This window comes from Mytilus californianus, unplaced genomic scaffold (assembly GCF_021869535.1).
Source record: "Mytilus californianus isolate M0D057914Y unplaced genomic scaffold, xbMytCali1.0.p SCAF_4, whole genome shotgun sequence".
In the NCBI taxonomy this organism is placed as follows: domain Eukaryota; kingdom Metazoa; phylum Mollusca; class Bivalvia; order Mytilida; family Mytilidae; genus Mytilus; species Mytilus californianus.
Genome location: NW_026262690.1, coordinates 59,667,624 through 59,686,402, shown reverse-complemented (window position 1 = coordinate 59,686,402; position 18,779 = coordinate 59,667,624). Strand labels below are relative to the sequence as shown.

At 32.0% G+C, this 18,779-nt stretch overlaps 1 protein-coding gene across 1 annotated transcript in view; it reads right to left on the bottom strand.

Moving 5' to 3' along the window:
• LOC127736991 (kinetochore-associated protein 1-like) overlaps positions 1 to 18,779 on the bottom strand; it is a 78,744-nt gene that overhangs the window by 8,161 nt on the left and 51,804 nt on the right. Inside the window, exons 38-55 of the mRNA XM_052247547.1 lie at positions 18,049 to 18,150; positions 17,075 to 17,203; positions 13,294 to 13,410; positions 12,868 to 12,977; positions 12,097 to 12,283; positions 11,213 to 11,293; positions 9,773 to 9,868; positions 9,313 to 9,406; positions 8,897 to 8,955; positions 6,392 to 6,611; positions 5,419 to 5,495; positions 5,082 to 5,283; positions 4,385 to 4,506; positions 3,184 to 3,269; positions 2,458 to 2,527; positions 1,865 to 1,983; positions 1,138 to 1,273; positions 275 to 370 (exon numbers count right to left, since the gene is read on the bottom strand). Coding sequence (XP_052103507.1) covers positions 275 to 370; positions 1,138 to 1,273; positions 1,865 to 1,983; positions 2,458 to 2,527; positions 3,184 to 3,269; positions 4,385 to 4,506; positions 5,082 to 5,283; positions 5,419 to 5,495; positions 6,392 to 6,611; positions 8,897 to 8,955; positions 9,313 to 9,406; positions 9,773 to 9,868; positions 11,213 to 11,293; positions 12,097 to 12,283; positions 12,868 to 12,977; positions 13,294 to 13,410; positions 17,075 to 17,203; positions 18,049 to 18,150 — 2,103 coding nt within the window. The remainder of the gene's footprint in view (positions 1 to 274; positions 371 to 1,137; positions 1,274 to 1,864; positions 1,984 to 2,457; positions 2,528 to 3,183; positions 3,270 to 4,384; positions 4,507 to 5,081; positions 5,284 to 5,418; positions 5,496 to 6,391; positions 6,612 to 8,896; positions 8,956 to 9,312; positions 9,407 to 9,772; positions 9,869 to 11,212; positions 11,294 to 12,096; positions 12,284 to 12,867; positions 12,978 to 13,293; positions 13,411 to 17,074; positions 17,204 to 18,048; positions 18,151 to 18,779) is intronic.

The window sequence follows — 18,779 nt, the reverse complement described above, 5'->3', positions numbered from 1 at the left end:
CTATTCATAGCAGTTTTCAAGATAATAGACAAAACTTGCATTTTAATCCTATTTTATATTTTTAATCATGCCGGCCATTTTAAATGACGGTGGAGGTCATCAGACACATTTTATTAACTAGATACCCCAGTAATGATTGTCGCCAAGTTTGGTTAAATTTGGCCCAGTAGAGTATTTTCAGAGAAGGAGTTTTTTGTAAAAGTTAACAAACAACGACAGACGCCAAGTGATGAGAAAAGCTAACTTGGGCCAGGTGAGCTAAAAATAAACCCACCAGTTCAAATGATAATATTTGTTGGAGAACTCCATTCCACAGCTGTTTCTCATGAACCTTAAAATCTAGACACATACCAGCTACTAACAATGCAGCCTGCAAAACATTAAATAAGATATAGATAAAAGATTTCGAAAGGGATGATAAAATCAGAAAAAGTACTTAAGTAACAGCATGTTTTTGTCAAACCATACATAGTGGCACTATAATAGAATTTATTTCAGGCTTGCAGATAATAGGCATCTTCAAATGAAATTTAAAAGAGCTAAGATGATATATGATACAATTACACCACATTCACCTGTATAAATCAACCTTAAAAAGCTACCACTTTGATCTAAATCCAAAATTTATGACAATGAATTAACAGCATAAAAACCAATAGTCAGTATCAGAAACAATTTGTTCGTGCTAAAAAACATATGCATGGTAAATAAAGACTTTCTGGGTTCTGTTTAGGCCGTTAGTCATAAGAAATAAACCTTAACACAAATTTGCTTAAAGTCACTAAAGTATAAAATGGTAGTATATATATATGACTCAAGTAAGGCTGATCAATATTATACTATAAAAATGAACTTCAGTGGCAAAGTATCTTTAATTCCTCATGTGTTTCTAATTATCAGACCTTTACTATATCAAGACTGGTGCACCTTTTTACAGGACTGCTAAGACTTAATATACACAGTCAAACCACATTTAGACCAATTAATATCAAACTGAATCAGTCAATTCACATCAGATAATGTTTCAATACAATCTTAGGCTCTCTTATATATATACTCCTTTTATCCATATATATAAGCATCTGATTTAAAAAAAAATTCTATCCAGCCTTTGTCAATTACAGATTGAATGCTTACAGATTTTTGATGGTAATGATTCCTCCAAATGCCTTTTATGAGTCCCTCTTTATTAGATTCCTGGAATGTTTCAACAGAGTGGAGAATATGAAGTTTTTCCAGTTCCACTAAGTATGTTAAAGTCTTCATCAGTTCTCTACAATATAATTACGTTATATATTTCAATGTTTTGGGGTTATACTTAAAAATCATGACTAGAAAGGACATTTGCTGAAATTTAATGGTGAAATTATATTTTTTCATATTTCTTAGCTGATGTAGGCTTTTCCTGGACATTTGATTATATTTATATATATTAATTTAATGTCTTAAACAAGAGTGGCCAAGTTGAACTATGTTTTTGACCATGTAGTTTTCTACCGTGTGTGCAACACACCTTCTAGTGTTGGTGAATAATTATGTCACGTTATATCACTGAACTCCCAAGGGTTTTTAAAGCTAGAGAGTGGAAACTATTTGTGGTGGATAGACAGACAAAGAAGCTGATAACTATAGGTCTCTGTCAATTAGTAGGCCTGGGCCATAATGATCAAACTACCTGAACTTAAACTGGGGTGGACAACCGACAATAAAAGAAACCAAGCAAGGCATTGAAAAGAATCATATCTTCTTTTACAATACATTTGACATGTTTGAGGTAAATTCATTAGAAAAAAAGGATCAATATACATGTGCCATATACCAAACAATTACACTGGTGTACCCCATTAAACTACTTTATACTTACCTAAGGTCATCAAATGATCTGGCGACTAAATCTTTGAGAAGTTTCTCTTCTCCAAGTTCCAATAGACAGTGAAGAGCTCTTAACTTACACATATTGGTTCTCTCCTGTGTCTGGTCAGACTGCAAAACAAAAATCATTCAAATTCAATGATCTTGGTTTTTCAAAGAAAGAGCACCCCTGCACCCCACTCCCCCTAAAAAAGAATCTCCATTAAAACAAAAGTAATTAGTGATCTTAATTACCAGCCATGAAACACATTACATTCTTCTATTTGGCACAATGATAAAATGTATTGTTTCAAGGAAGAAAATCAATTGTTAGCAGCTGGAAACACTACCACTTAGTCTCGAATAGGCCACCTTAGAGGCAGAACAAAAACCTAGAATTTAATATTTTAAGACGACTTCATAGCTTAAAGCCATCAGTTCAGAAAACCAACCTAACTCTTATTCCACACAAACCAGCCAAACTGGAAACAAAAAATTAAAGTACTTCCTGAGTACTGCAGTCAAAAGCACAAAATATCTGTGCAAATAACTAAAAAACAGTCAACCCTTCTTTCTGCTTCAAATTAAAATGCTGGGGTTACTTACCGTGAAAACAAACTCAATGAGGTACACAAGGTTTTGCTCTCTGTCGCCTCTTCTTAGTAAGTACATAACCCTGAAAATTAGAAATGTTTCTTACTTGTAACTGCTAAGATTAATTTGTTATATTTCAAATGATCAAAACACACAAATTACATCAACTTTGATGGTTCTATCCATTTCCTTAATTATTTACTTTTTTTCTTTTTTATATTTGTTGTTTTCTTCTATCATTGTCCTTTTGTGTGCATTCCATAACTTTAACATCTTTTATGTTTAAAGTTTCGTTTTTATTCTTCATGCATGGAAACTGCCATAATGGATATGCTCTGTTGCTTGTCTATACTTTTATATAACAGTATGATGATACATGTCTTAAAGTTTTGGTCACCTGATTACTAGTACACAAAAGAAAAATTCGAATTCAAAATGAATACCAGAAACTTGTATCTTTTTCACATTTTCAAATGTGTTTTAAACTAATTCATATAAACAATCTAAAGCAAAATACTGCATGGCCGATACTGCAAGGGAATCTATCCATTTGTCAATGTTCTTCAGCTTAAATGGCCAGCAAAACATGTGGGTCTTTCCTGCATGTTATACACCATAACTTGCTCTTTGCATACATATTCTGGTTAATAAGGGGTTTGTTATATACTGTTGCATGTAACACTTGGGAAAATCTCATAAGAATGTACTCTAGTTTAAATAATACAAAATGGCATTTACCTTTTCAAATTCTGATCATCTTCATCATCATCAGTACTCACTGTTTCATTACCAAGTTTAAGGTTGTCAAAATTAAATGTTGCAGTCTGAAAAAGATTTTTTTATTATCAAAATTCCTTTATTGAGAAATTCACTAAAAAAAATAATTTGCAAGTGTACAGTCTGTGTATGTCTGTTAGCAGGATTTAGCTGAATCTGCAATGTTAAAACATTCTAGACAGTCCCTATTTATATTTTTTCTTACCCTCTCACTTGAATCTCAGAATTATAAAGGAGTAGGTCCAGTAAGACCCCTTTTTGGCCCCAAAATATAGCAGTTTTACAAAATGGTTAAAATGTAAACTTTAAGTTATTTATTGGTAAGAAGAATGCTTCTGCTACATAAATATGGGTTGTTTTTGACAATACAATGCACATGTATCGGGTACTAGCAACCTTTAGTCAGGCTAAATTACTGAAATCTTCACAATTTTAGCATTTTAGTTAAATTTTAGACGGTTTCCGTCTAAAATGAAAGTGGCCGCATTTGTGTTCATTCTAAATATTGAAATGTAAGTTGTATTTGATGATAATACATAACATATATAAAGGTTGAGGATGAACACGGATGCGGCCACTTTCATTTTTGACAAAAACCATCTGAAAAGTGACATTTTTGGCATATTTGATATATTTTTCATATTTAAGCTTGAATCGGAGCGTTTTTAATGACTAAATCAGTGAAAATCTTTCACATAAACTGATAGAATCAACTGAAATAGACACTTTAGTGTTCAAAAAGTGTCCAAAATCCTTCGTCATATCAACCTGAAATTTGAGGCCAAAATTGGCCCTTACCGGACCTACTCCTTTTTTGGATGTTGTATTATTTTTTATCTTACAGTCTTTCATCATGACATGGGAAAATTCAAAGACATCTTAATTTAACTTAACATGGCTTTATAGTAACATATGGCAAAAACAGTGCTATTCCATTAAAATGTATTTTGGAGGGTAGGAAGGGAAGTTTAATTATTGAATGTGGGTCATGGGTCTTTTTTCAGTATGCATCTATTACCATTATGCAAAATTATCTAAAAAATGGTTCTTGGTTGTAGGGATATTTTGAAAGTCCCTTCCTACCCTCCCACATACATTTTAATTGAATAGCCCTAACTTCTAATTAAACCTAAACACTATAAATAACAATATGAACACCTACAGTATCAGCGTCCTGCTGTTTCGAGGAAGCAGATGGCAGCCATTTCTGTAACAACTCTACCATCATACATTGTAGATTAATGTCATTTAAATTGGCAACTTCTTCTACAACTGTATGGATGTCTGAAAATAAAAAGTTACTATTAGAGCTAAATGCTTCTAGGAACCTGTTATAGTTTTCAGCTGTACAAACACATCAACACAATCTTGCATACTTTCTGCAGCCGGTATTAACTTTAAACAATAGGGAATAAAAGGTTGTTTTATAATAGATGCAAGTCTCCTCCTATCCACTCTCACTTGTGCAAGGAGTGATAACTCTACTATTTCATAATAGAACCAATCTTAGTGGAAAGATCCATGCACAAATAAGTATCATCATAAGCAGTTAAATACATTTTCATTTTTATACAAAGCATGGAAAGTACCTTTTTTTAGACCCTTATAACTCATATTATAACATTGATTTTTACTTATCATTCTCACAAAATTTTATGGATAATGCGACAACCCACAATTAATAAATCCCTTCCACCACAATCAATTTTTGAACAGCCCTAATTTACTAAGGGATATATCTATAGTAAAAATGAACTGGTTGATTACGGTAAAGGAACTGTGTCAGGTTGTAGTTCTATTGGAGGATATTCTAATACAGAATGACCATCAATAACAATACTCTACTATAATTTGACTACCTGGTACATCAGCATCTTCTGTAGTGTCAACAATACAAGGATGTTCATACAATGCTACAATCAACTGTTTAGGTTTGTCTGCCTGTTTATGAAGTTCTGGTGTCCGTATTCCATGTAGGAATAATATCTGTTCTGTAGCCAATCTTCTCCACATAGCATTGAACTTAATCACAGCAGCCTTGGCCTTTTCTTTGTCTGTAGTCTATAAATTATTTTTTTAAATGACTCTTAATGTATTTCAACTATTTTAAATAGTTAAATCAACTACCATTTCACATAACAAAATTGTAAAAAATACTACGTTTATATATTTTAGTGTCAACAAAACAATACTAACCCTGCTTTCTGGTAAAGCTTGATACCATTTCTGTGCAAGGTATATACAACCTTCTAATCCCATAACTTTCTCAGCACCTGAAATTTTCACAAATATTGACAATTGATCTTTAAATTTTTTTATTGAGTTAAGGTAAATCAATTCTAACTTATATTTCTTATTTTGCTCAAATTTCTGTTGTTTTTATCATCCAGAAAGAAAAATAAATGGAGCATGTGTCCATGGGAAACAGATGATGCCCCTACTTGCATTTAACATTATAAAGGGACATAACTAGAGAATTGTAAAAGTGACACCACCCAAGTTCAAACTTGATCTGAGTTTTGTAGTAATAAGCATTGCATATAAGTTTCATAACATTTGGTTGAGGCAAACTTTAGAGAATGGAAACGAAAAATTCAGCATTTTGTTCCATGTATAAAGGGACATAACTCTGGAATGGTGCAAGTGACTCCAACCAAATTCAAACTCGATCTGAGTTGTGTAGTAATTAACATTGTGTGTAAGTTTCATAACATTTGGTTGAGGCAAACTAAAGAAAGTGAACAGAAACTAATTTTGGGATGTACAGACGGACATACAGACATGCGTAACACTTGATGCCCTCTCCACTGTGGCGGGGGCATAAAAATCATGCTAGAAATTTAAATTTAAATGAGACAGAATACAAATCTCAATTTGGAATTATCCACTTTTAGTTATATTTTAAAATAAATGGCATTAAATAATATTGAAAATGAAAAATAACCAATTACAAATTGATAACACCTCAGATTGTAATTGATAATTGGTTTCCCCCTAATCGGCCAACATTACAAGTAATAACAATTTGAATGTGTATCCTTTTTTTTGGCATTCACCTGGTATGTCTTTAGTTCTAGGTTTGCATTTTACCAATGAACTGCATAAAATTAACATCAAGCCAATAACAAACCCACTGCATATTTACTGTAGAATGTGTCAGATAACTTACCAGAAGGTAACTGAGTAACCATCCATTTACCACAAGCCATCGCCATCTCACAATTGGATACTTTCTCCAGTAAAGACTTAACATTAGTCAAAAGCTCTTTGTTAGCATCTTTCTTCTGCCAGTTCCACTGGCTCTTAACAGTTGCTGGTTCTTTGTCAGTAGATACATAGGAATTTACCATATTTTGGATGGTTACAATGAAAATCTGATCAGTTGACATCTAAATAAATGAAACAAAATGTGGTGCAGTGCCAATGACAGCAATAACAAAAACACAGCTTTACCAAAAATTTCCACAATGGATTAAAGTCGAAATAATATATTGACCTTTACATCATCTCCTTTTCAAATCCTTTTTAATCATTTTTCTTTCTTTAATCAGCTGCTATGACACTTGTAGTTGTATTTCAGTAAATTTGTTTGTTACCTAAAGCAATCCCTGTTTTTGAAATATTGTAAGGTTAGATGAAGAAGCTTAAACGAAGTTTTTGTAAGATAATGATGTTTAAAACTTTAAAATTTCACAGAACGCTGTCTCATGCCTGCTGTCAATGAAAAGTATAATAATAACTGTTGAAAACTAAGTCTATTTATCAGTTAAATACAATTTTGTTTAATTAAGCTTTTTTTAGATGCTAATTTTTTATCTTGAGGATTAGCTTCTGTACAAGTTTCATAACATTCTATAAAGGTTTAACAAAGTTATTGATGTCTTAAATGTTTTAACTGCAGACTATATCTAAAAGTTAACTGCAGAAAAAATGTAAATTTATCAAAAAAAATACAGAAATGAAATAAAAAATTTCAAAACGTTGCTTCAGACTCTTGATAACAAAAAGGCTTCTTCCAAAGTTTCAATAAGGTTTTTCAAAGTTATTGTGGCCTTACAAAGTTGGCCTTATCCTAATGACATGTATATTTATTTGACATTTGCCCAATCTATTAAGTCCCACAACCAAAAATGTTTCTCCATATATAACTTATTCTGATAATGAACTCATCCAAGTTTTAGAGTAAACCTTCATTAAAATATGAAGAGAATACAAGAAATGAAAACTGATGACAATAAAAAGACTAATTTATCCTGCCGAACTGACTTTAAATAAAGCTAATACTAACAATGAACACTGTCCTTTCCAGGATCTTGATATCTATATCTTTAACGGGAAGCTTAATACCAAAATTTATGATAAAAGAGATTTCATTTCCTATTGTTAATTATCCATTTTTAGATGGTGACGTTCCCTTGTCACCATCTTATGGTGTTTATATATCTCAACTTGTTCGATTGGCTCGTGTATGTAACAACGTATTTGATTTCAACGAAAGAAATCTCTGTATTACTGAAAAATTATTACACCAGGGTTTTCGATATCACAAACTAGTCAAAACATTTACTAAATTTTATCATCCGTACAAGGACATCATTCGTATATATAAATCAACATGCAGACATCTTATTAGTTCAGGTATTTCACATCCAATATTTTATGGTAATATTCTTTACAAAGCACAAAAATGTCGGCATTCACCTCAAAAGCTAACCAGACCTTTAAACAGACTTATTCGGAAGAAATATAGTTACAATACTGTTGTCAGGTCATTAAGGATTGCATATTTTGGTATTAATATTGATTCACTCATAGGGTCTTTGCATCCGAAATAAACACATTTATTCTAAAACCAGTTGTTGGCATGATACGGGTTATGTTCTTCTCATATATTTTATGATGGTATGATATTAAACCCCCTAACGGGAGGGATTGTACCTGATTTTCATATGATGAAGACATAATCTTTCAATCAGTTTAATTGAGGTCTGGAGCTAGCATGTCAGTAACTGCTAGTAGTCCTTTGTTAATTTATGTATCATTGTCATTTTGCTTACTTTCTTTTGTTACCTATTCTGACATCGGACTCAGACTTCTTTTAAACTGAGTTTTACTGTGTGTATTGCTATGTGTTTCTTTATTCTACTTTGGCTAGAGGGGGAGGGTTGAGATCTCACAAAACATGTTTAACCCCACCACATTTTTGCGCCTGTCCCAAGTCAGGAGCCTCTGGCCTTTGTTGGTCTTGTATGTTTTTTTAATTTTAGTTCCTTTATATGTTTTGGAGTTTAGTGTGACGTCCATTTTCACTGAACCAGTACATAATTTAATTTAGGGGACAGCTGAGGACCACCTCAGGGTGCGGGATTTTCTCACTGCGTTGAAGACCCATTGGTGGCCTTCGGCTGTTGTCTGCTCTTTGGTCGGGTTGTTGTCTCTTTGACATATTCCCCATTTCCATTCACAATTTTAATGAACATCTCAAAAAACATTCTACTCTCTGCAATTTCCTTTTGTGCCAAAATTTAACTTCAAACATCCTTACTTCTGTTATATCTGAATAAATTTTTCAGTGTCTTAAGATTCTGTAGAGACATCATTGTTACATAAGCATACCGTCAAGTGACATGTTCAAGTACTGAAACTTATCTTACTTAAACCTTACTGTCATTACCTTCAGTGACTGTGAAACAGGAAGCCAACTACTAATTGTATCTTTCCTTAGTTCTGGAGCTTTAAAATAAAACATTTTATTATGCACAGTAATTGTTTTAAGTTTATGTTCTTTCACAGATATTGGTGTAGTGTTATCAACAAATATAAATACATGTTTTACATCCAAGGTGCTTGACTTGATCTTCTTGTAAGGGTTTTTACAAGCTCTTTACCACCACAGACCTTCTGGGGCTGTCAAAAACAGTAAATAAATTGTTCATACTTTAATATATTGAACACTTTAGTATTTATTCATGGGTGTTGTGTTTCATGTATATCCATCCCATTTATATTCTTTAGAAAGCCATATTGGTATCCAATTTTATTTTATTAAAGCTCCACTTCTGTTTTTTTTAGAGAATAATGTATATATACTTATAATTTTCCAAGCATTAGCACCATCTAAGAGTGGATGTAATGGTATCCTGGTACTACTGTAGGGTGACAGGGAATCAGTCAATATCTTCATCTATAATGTAAAGTATATCATTTAAGGATATTCCAGTTTCTTTCTCAAAGTATATACAATATGATAAAAAGTCAAGCTTATATAAGAGGTACACTGTTATTTTCTTTCAAATTCAATGTACTGAAAACTAGTAAATGTATGTACAACAGTGTGCTAAGTACTGAGACTGAAAAAAAAAAAAGGATAAGAAATTAATCATCTTTAAAAAAAAAAATGTTATTTAATAGTAAATCCTTAATTATATAAGCACAGATTTAACTACAATAGAACTATATCCTTGTCAACAATTGTTTTGGCCATACAAAGATCCAAATGTTAAATCTTAAATTAGTCAATGAAATATAATAGCATGAAACTCATGTTTACCTCTTCATTATCTTTGTGATGCCTATAGTTAATTTCAAATTCACTTGGTGGTGCTCTTCTCTTGTACTGCTTCAGGTAAAATAATACTTTTGCATGCTGTAACAAATTAATTAAAATGTATTGGACATGAATTTAATCAAGAAGAACTGCAACATATCAAAACGAGAAATAGTAAAATCATGGAAGTTGAAGAATATTGTAAAAAAAAAGTCAAATTTGCTTTAATGATTAAAGTTTATCATTAAAAGTTTAACTGCAAATTTTAACTGACAAACATACAATTAGGAGTAACAGTATAAAAGTATATATCCTCTTATTTGTAATCAGACAGCTATAATTAATAGCAATATGCAAATCTGGCACAATAATAAATATTTTGGCCATATTGACTAACTGGAAGATCTTAACTTGCTGATCTGTTTGCTTTTTAAAGTTTCTCTCCATCTACTATAGTTTTTGACAAAAATTCCAAAAAAAATCAGTAAATATCATTTAGTGGAAATAACCCTATAAGGGGTCAATTGATGATTTCTGCCATGTTGATTTATTAGTAGATCACTTTTACTGTTTAGAATATCTCTCTATCTGATATAGTTTTCAAGATATTAACCTAAAAACTTGGAAATTTCAAAGGCGATATACCTTGACCAGCTGATCATTTTTTCCCTGTCAAATATGGTGTAACTGCTTAAGTTTTTGAGAAAAAAAGCCAAAAACAGCATTTTACCCCTATGTTCTATTTTAGCAACATTGACCATGTTTGTTGACAGATTAAATCTCTGGTTACAAATTTTGAACTAAATTCCCCAAGTAACATTCAGGTAAACTTAAGTTACATTTGGCCCAATAGTTTCAGAAAAGACTGACTATGATGGATGCCAATTGATGGCAAAAGCTCACATGGCCTGAATGAGTTAATTTCAAGATTTGTATTGAAATAAAAGTTTCTCATTAATTACATGGCGAAAGAATATTACATAAAATAGTGTACACATTTAGGAGTTTAATAGTAACAAGAGGCTGTCAAAAATGGATCAAGTAAAACAATAAATGAATTTTTGTAGGGTTCAGATATGGAAAGGCCAAAATCAATCTAAGTATCACTTTTTGCTACTTAACTCAACAAGGATAAAAGATAAAATCGTGAAAATATAACTTGACCTTCATTTAGTTATAGCAAACAACATATCTAAATTTGAAAAGATTTCGTCAAAGGATTTTCCAGTTTTTGCAAGGACACTGTTTGGCAGTCACCCGCCGTACATCACCAAATTAATAACCGATATTTTCCATCGGAAATCCAGTTAATAATTTATCAAAATCTGACATGAAATAAGTATTTGACAATTTTATTAAAAGGTGTGTTTTGATATGAAATATATGGCATAACTTGCGAGTGGTGAAATACATCTGACTGTATCAAATGAAAAAAGTAGTTACCTTTTCACTTTCTGGTGTATCATTTATTCTACGCATTTCTTCCATCAAGAAATCTAATTTTTCATAATCATAAGGATCAGTCTGAAATTGAAAACACAGAGAGATAACTTGACAAAATAAAATGAAATTCTGGTTGTGATGAACTAAGAGGATTCCAAAGGAAACAATAAGGCATGTGTTGTCTTGCTTAGCTTTCCCCTACTAGTAATTCAGTAGTATTGGAAAACAGGAAGTAGGTGTTTCACATGTTACATTGCAGACTAGATATTAAGTCATTGCGTTCAGTAATCATGGAAAAATGTGTGACGAAAAATAATAAGTTGATTAATACATGGAAAATTCTAAGTATTGACAAACAGCAAGTAGGTGTCTGAAGGATCTGAAAAGCACTTAAAAGTTACAACTCATCACTGTCAACCTGCTGACAAAATAGTCTATTTTTAGTAGTACTTGAGAAAAGTGTGACAAAATTCAACATATGGAAAAATTTTAAATATTTGTAATCAGGAAGTAACTGTCTGACTAAACTTAAAAGTGCCCACATATTACAACTCATCACTGTCAAGCTTTTGACCAAATACGAAATGATTCTGTTCAGTAGGATCTGAAAAATAGTGGGAAGAATATATTTGTTGGGTAAATAGACAAACAGACAAGATGATTGCAAAATAGCCCCTACTCCTAGAGTGGGAATATAATAATCCAATTTAACTGGCCCTGTGAAAATCAGCATGCATTCAAACAATCAGTATACATATCACTAATAATACTTTTCCACACTGATTGCAATTCTCTTATTAGATATTATTTAGTTTTGACATATTTCTTCGAACATCAAAGTTAAGTTTTTTGGGGTTAATATAACAAGATAATTGTCATTTTACCTTATAAAACAATTTTCGTAATTTGTCATACAATGTATCCTCATCACGGATACCATCTATAGCTGTCTTAGCCTTCTTCAGTTGTATCTTTTTGACATCTGGTCCTGACAGAGTACCATGTTCTGTTGTAGTAAATACATGCTCCAGATACATAAGTAAACCATCATCTGTATCCACTTCAAAGGCTCTAAAAACATGGTTTATTTGAAATAATTTTAAAAAAAAAAACACAAAAAAAAACAAGGTAACAAAAAGAATATGACTCATATAAGTACACTTTAATTATGATAAATCAACCACAAAATTGAGTTATAGTATATCATACATATTCCTTTATAAATTTCACCAAACTTGTTATTTGTTTCGACAGCAATGTAGGTAATGGTCGTATTTACAAACAGATAAACATTTGTAGACTGATACTGACTGATTATAAACTTAATATTCCCATAAAAACATTTTTCAAAGTTAAAATTTACACAAATGAGAAAAGATTGTTTATTTTTAATAATAAATAGTGTCTTTTTATTGCCTAGACAATTAGGATACATTTATTCAGGATAAATTGATTAAGAAATAGTTTCTATTCTATATTGAAAGAAGTGCCCCCTCAACAACCATCTAAAATTGGTCACTGCTAAAATAGAGAGTTTGAAAAGAACATCATAAGGATCATTCCTCACAATGTAACAATTCAAGTAGTTTTGACAACATCTATGATGCTCTGACAGTTATTGTAGTATACAGAATGGCATGAAAAACAAATCTTACTGGCAAAAGTCTATGATCAACTCTGTGTCAGCCCCAGCAGACTGAGCCACCTGAGGTAGTAATTTGGCCTTCTCACTCACTGGCATTTGGAAAGCATCCTTAAAACTAATCTGTAATATAAAAACTTTATATTACCAGTAACAAAATATTTTATCAAAGATTTCTTGAACAAACCAGTCTTTTTTATATCTAAGCATTTTACAAATAGCCTGATGTTCGACAGCAGTCCTTTTGCGCCAATTACTATTTTTAAGATGAATCATTTGCGTCAAATGTTATTTTCCAAAGGTTTCAATTGTGCCAATTTACCTGTACTTATAATTACCATACACAATGATTCTTTAAGTTTAATGAAATATTAAATTATAAAAAGAAGAAGCTTTTGCTGGTTATGTGTTATCCACAGAATGATGTTTTTAGAATTACCTTTATTTTAGCCAGTCTGTTTCCCCATTTGGCATTGACTTCTAACCTTTGACACATATTTATGATGTTAGGGTCCTTGTAAATTTCACCAGCACCAATACCAACATATGAAATAGCCTACAAAATAATTCTTTCATATATTCATCACATAAATCAACTAGAGGCTCTAAAGAGCCTGTGTCGCTCACCTTGGTCTATGTGCATATTAAACAAAGGACACAGATGGATTCATGACAAAATTGTGTTTTAGTGATGGTTATGTGTTTGTATATCTTACTTTACTGAACATTCTTGCTCCTTACTATTATCTCTATCTATAATGAACTTGGCCCGGTAGTTACAGTGGAAAATACTTTGTAAAAATTTACAAAAATTTACAAAATTTATGAAAATTGTAAAAAATTGACTATAAAGGGCAATAACTCCTTGAGGGGTCAATTGACAATTTTGGTCATGTTGCCTTATTTGTAGATCTAACTTTGCTGTACATTATTGCTGTTTACAGTTCATCTCTATCTATAATAATATTCAAGATAATAACCAAAAGCTGCAAAATTTTCTTAAAATTACCAATTCAGGGGCAGCAACCCAACAATGTGCTGCCTGATTGGTCTGAAAATTATAAGGCAGATAGATCTTGACCTAATGAACAATTTTATCCTCATCAGATTTGCTCTAAATGCTTTGGTTTCAGAGATATGTGCCAAAAACTGCATTTTACCCTATGTACTATTTTCTAGCCATGGCGGCCATCTTGGTTCGAGGGCAGGGTCATCGGACACATTTTTTAAACTAGATACCCTAATGATGATTGTGGACAAGTTTGGTTAAATTTGTCTTAGTAGTTCCAGAGGGGAAGATTTTTGTAAAAAATTACAAAAATTTACGAAAAATGGTTAAAAATTGACTATAAAGGGCAATAACTCCTTAAGGGGTCAACTGACCATTTTGGTCATGTTGACTTATTTGTAGATCTTACTTTGCTGAACATTATTGCTGTCTACAGTTTATCTCTATCTATAATAATATTCAAGATAATAACCAAAAACGGCAAAATTTCCTTAAAATTACCAATTCAGGGGCAGCAACCCAACAACGGGTTACCTGATTGGTCTGAAAATTTAAGTACAGATAGATCTTGACCTAATGAACAATTTTATCCTCATCAGATTTGCTCTAAATGCTTTGGTTTCAGAGATATGAGCCAAAAACTGCATTTTACCCTATGTACTATTTTTTAGCCATGTCGGCAATCTTGGTTCAAGGGCAGGGTCATCGGACACATTTTTTAAACTAGATACCCTAATGATGATTGTGGACAAGTTTGTTAAATTTGTCTTAGTAGTTTCAGAGGAGAAGATTTTTGTAAAAGATTACAAAAATTTACGAAAAATGGTTAAAAATTGACTATAAAGGGCAATTACTCCTTAAGGGGTCAACTGACCATTTAGGTCATGTTGACTTATTTGTAGATCTTACTTTGCTGAACATTATTGCTGTTTACAGCTTATCTCTATCTATAATAATATTCAAGATAATAACCAAAAACGGCAAAATGTCCTTAAAATTACCAATTCAGGGGCAGCAACCCAACAACCAGTGATATTGTTGTCTTTTTTCAAAACTACCTCTACCGTTTTTTATTGGGAAAAATGCATATTTTTTATTGAAATTGGGAAATTTGTATATTTTTTCTAAACACATTTCCGATTTTTTGCCGACCTTTGCAGTCTTTTTTGCACTGTTTTTTCATGTATATTTTGGTTGTCAGACATTTTCAACCTGAAAGGTACTTTTCTAAGAGGGGAAAGAAACAGAAGCAATGATGGTACTTAATGCATTGAAAACCACATGTGTTACAAACACCATGATGATTCTGATCAGAAAACCGGATCTCAAAAGTGCTTTCTAATATCAAAATAATAACATGAATACGATATTTACAATCATTACTACCAATGCCATCACTGTTTGGGGAAAATGTAAAACTTTTTGGGAGGAATTTTAAGCCATTTTTTTTAGTAATTGGGAATTTTCTCTAGGGGAAAAAGCCGAATTTCGGCTGTAATTTGAGGCAAACAATATCACTGACAACGGGTTACCTGATTGGCCTGAAAATTTAAGTACAGATAGATCTTGACCTAATGAACAATTTTATCCCATCAGATTTGCTCTAAATGCTTTGGTTTCAGAGATATGAGCCAAAAACTGCATTTTACCCTATGTACTATTTTTTAGCCATGTAGGCAATCTTGGTTCGCGGGCGGGGTCATCGGACACATTTTTTAAACTAGATACCCTAATGATGATTGTGGACAAGTTTGGTTAAATTTGTCTTAGTATTTTCAGAGAAGATTTTTGTAAAAAATTACAAAAATTTACGAAAAATGGTTAAAAATTGACTATAAAGGACAATAACTCCTTAAGGGGTCAACTGACCATTTTGGTCTAGTTGACTTATTTGTAGATCTTACTTTGCTGAACATTATTGCTGTTTACAGTTTATCTCTATCTATAATAATATTCAAGATAATAACCAAAAACGGCAAAATTTCCTTAAAATTACCAATTCAGGGGCAGCAATCCAACAACGGGTTGCCTGATTGGTCTGAAAATTTGAGGGCAGATAGATCTTGACCTATTGAACAATTTTATCCTCATCAGATTTGCTCTAAATGCTTTGGTTTCAGAGATATGAGCCAAAAACTGCATTTTACCCTATGTACTATTTTTTAGCCATGTCGGCCATCTTGGTTTGAGGGCAGGGTCATCGGACACATTTTTTAAACTAGATACCCTAATGATGATTGTGGACAAGTTTGGTTAAATTTGTCATAGTAGTTTCAGAGGAGAAGATTTTTGTAAAAGATTACAAAAATTTACGAAAAATGGTTGAAAATTGACTATAAAGGGCAATAACTCCTTAAGGGGTCAACTGACCATTTTGGTCATGTTGACTTATTTGTAGATCTTACTTCGCTGAACATTATTGCTGTTTACAGTTTATCTCTATCTATAATAATATTCAAGATAATAACCAAAAACGGCAAAATTTCCTTATAATTACCAATTCAGGGGCAGCAACCCAACAACGGGTTGTCCGATTCATCTGAAAATTTCAGGGCAGATAGATCTTGACCTGATAAACTATTTTACCTCATGTCAGATTTGCTCTAAATGCTTTGGTTTCAGAGATATAAGCCAAAATCTACATTTTACCCCTATGTTCTATTTTTAGCCATGGCGGCCATCTTGGTTGGTTGGCCGGGTCACCGGACACATTTTTTAAACTAGATACCCCAATGATGATTGTGGCCAAGTTTGGTCAAATTTGGCCCAGTAGTTTCAGAGGAGAAGATTTTTGTAAAAGTTTACGGACGACGGACGCCAAGTGATGAGAAAAGCTCACTTGACCTTTCAGGTCAGGTGAGCTAATAATGCATTAAAAAGTAAAAAACAGAAAGCAATAAATCTGAACTTTAATGCTGAAAACATCAATTGTATTAAGTAAATAACAACGATAACATATTTTTTTCATCAAATAATTCTATAATATTTCATTTTATTGTTGTTAATGAGACTAGTATATTTTCAAAATTGAAGTAAATATTGTGTGTTTCCATTCTTGAAGAACTATAAGACTTCTACAGGCAAGACAATTAGCAGATGTGAAGAGAATGAATAAACTGTTAAGTAAAACTGGAAGCTAAACGCAGAAGTACATTAATTCATCATTGGTATGAAATTTGCTGAATTATTCTTTTCCATAAAACTATATTACCCTTAGTCTTCTATAGTTATGACCAGATGTTTTGATAATCCTCATCACAGCTTCCTGTCCGTCTCTCTTTGTACCACTTAATACATAGGCTAGGGCTAGGTGGTGGTCTTTAAAGTTATTGCTAAATATCTTTAAATAAAAAATGACAACCATATCAGTTAAACCTGACCTAAAACAGTTTCTGTGATATGTTCAAGCATACAGAAATAAAGTCAACTTCAGGCTCTCACATATATGAGCAATAACTAACTTAACATAAGGTTCCGTGGAGGCCATGAAAGCATCAAAAGCATAACAACAACAAACCCTATCATGTTGTTAAATGAAAAAAAACCAAAAAACATTGGAATACCACACATTATTCAAAGGATTTTTTTCCTGATTGTCAAAGAAAAATGTACAAAAAATACCACGTTGAACACAGAACTTGACATCTTGTTTTTTTGTACACATGACATTTTTGTGACATCATGGTAATAGTCTACTATTTTATCACTGATCTGCTAACATGACATATACAACACTTTGTATTTCTTTTTTGTCATGGGCTTTTACAAATAAATATCATATTTAGAACACAGCATTGAATTATCCTTGTAACCTATGAAACTTTTTATTAGCTACAATGTATGATAAAAATTAAAATTTGCAAAAGGATCAAGCACAACAGTGTCTTGCCTACGATTGCTGCTGTCAGAGTAAAATTGTGATGTTGATTGCCAAAATGAAATCAATCAGTAAGTATGGAAAACAAAATTAAAACTTGAATTTTCTTCAGATGCTTTAGCTTGAACTTAATGTACCTTCTGTCCAAGTTTCGTAAAAATTTGATAAAGTTTAACAAAGTTATTGGTCTAAAACAAATTTAACCCTTGACTGTATCCAAATGTTAACTTCAAAGTCTATCTAACAAGCAAACATACTTAAAATAATAGCATTTTGTACGATGAAACAGATGAAATTTAGTGGCTAACCTTCATCAAAACACCAGTGGTAAACTCTTTTATCAGAGGTGTGGTTGTTTTAACTATTCCTTCCAAATCATTTTTCTTCTCTGTCATAATTTCATCTATTGTCTGTAATGAAATGAGAAAAAGGTAATTTAAAAATAAACATAAGCAATGGTATGGAAACAGTCATATTTGCCAGTCATGACTGAATCAAAGCACAAATAATTGAAATGAAATTCCTAATACTGGTCAAATTAAATTTGAAAATTTACTAATATTAGATTGGACACCCTTTGGTTACAAATTGCATTTTTTGGGGTTATCAGTTACAGTAGACTCCACCTAATTGGATATCAGCTAAATGAATATATCAACAATAGTATTATAAAATCCATATATTACCATGTTCTAAAGGAAGCTGTCACTTCTACATGGACATTACTGAGTTGTATTCCAGTCTGTTCCTCAGAAGATATTGTTGTCTACATTAATAGATACCTGAGTTCACACTCAGTTTTTTGGTGGGGTTCATGTTGTCTATGTAGTGTTTTGTGTTTCATCATTTTTTATTTTTGGCCATGGCATTGTCAGTTTTTCTTTGACTTTTGAATGCCTCCTTGATATCTTCAGCCTCTTTTGTTTTGTAAATTAGCTCTTTATGTATAATACTTTAAAGTTTATCAAGCTGTACTCTCGAATTACCTAAAGAAGATATCATGTCCACAGTGAACTATACTCCAATCTGATCCACAGAG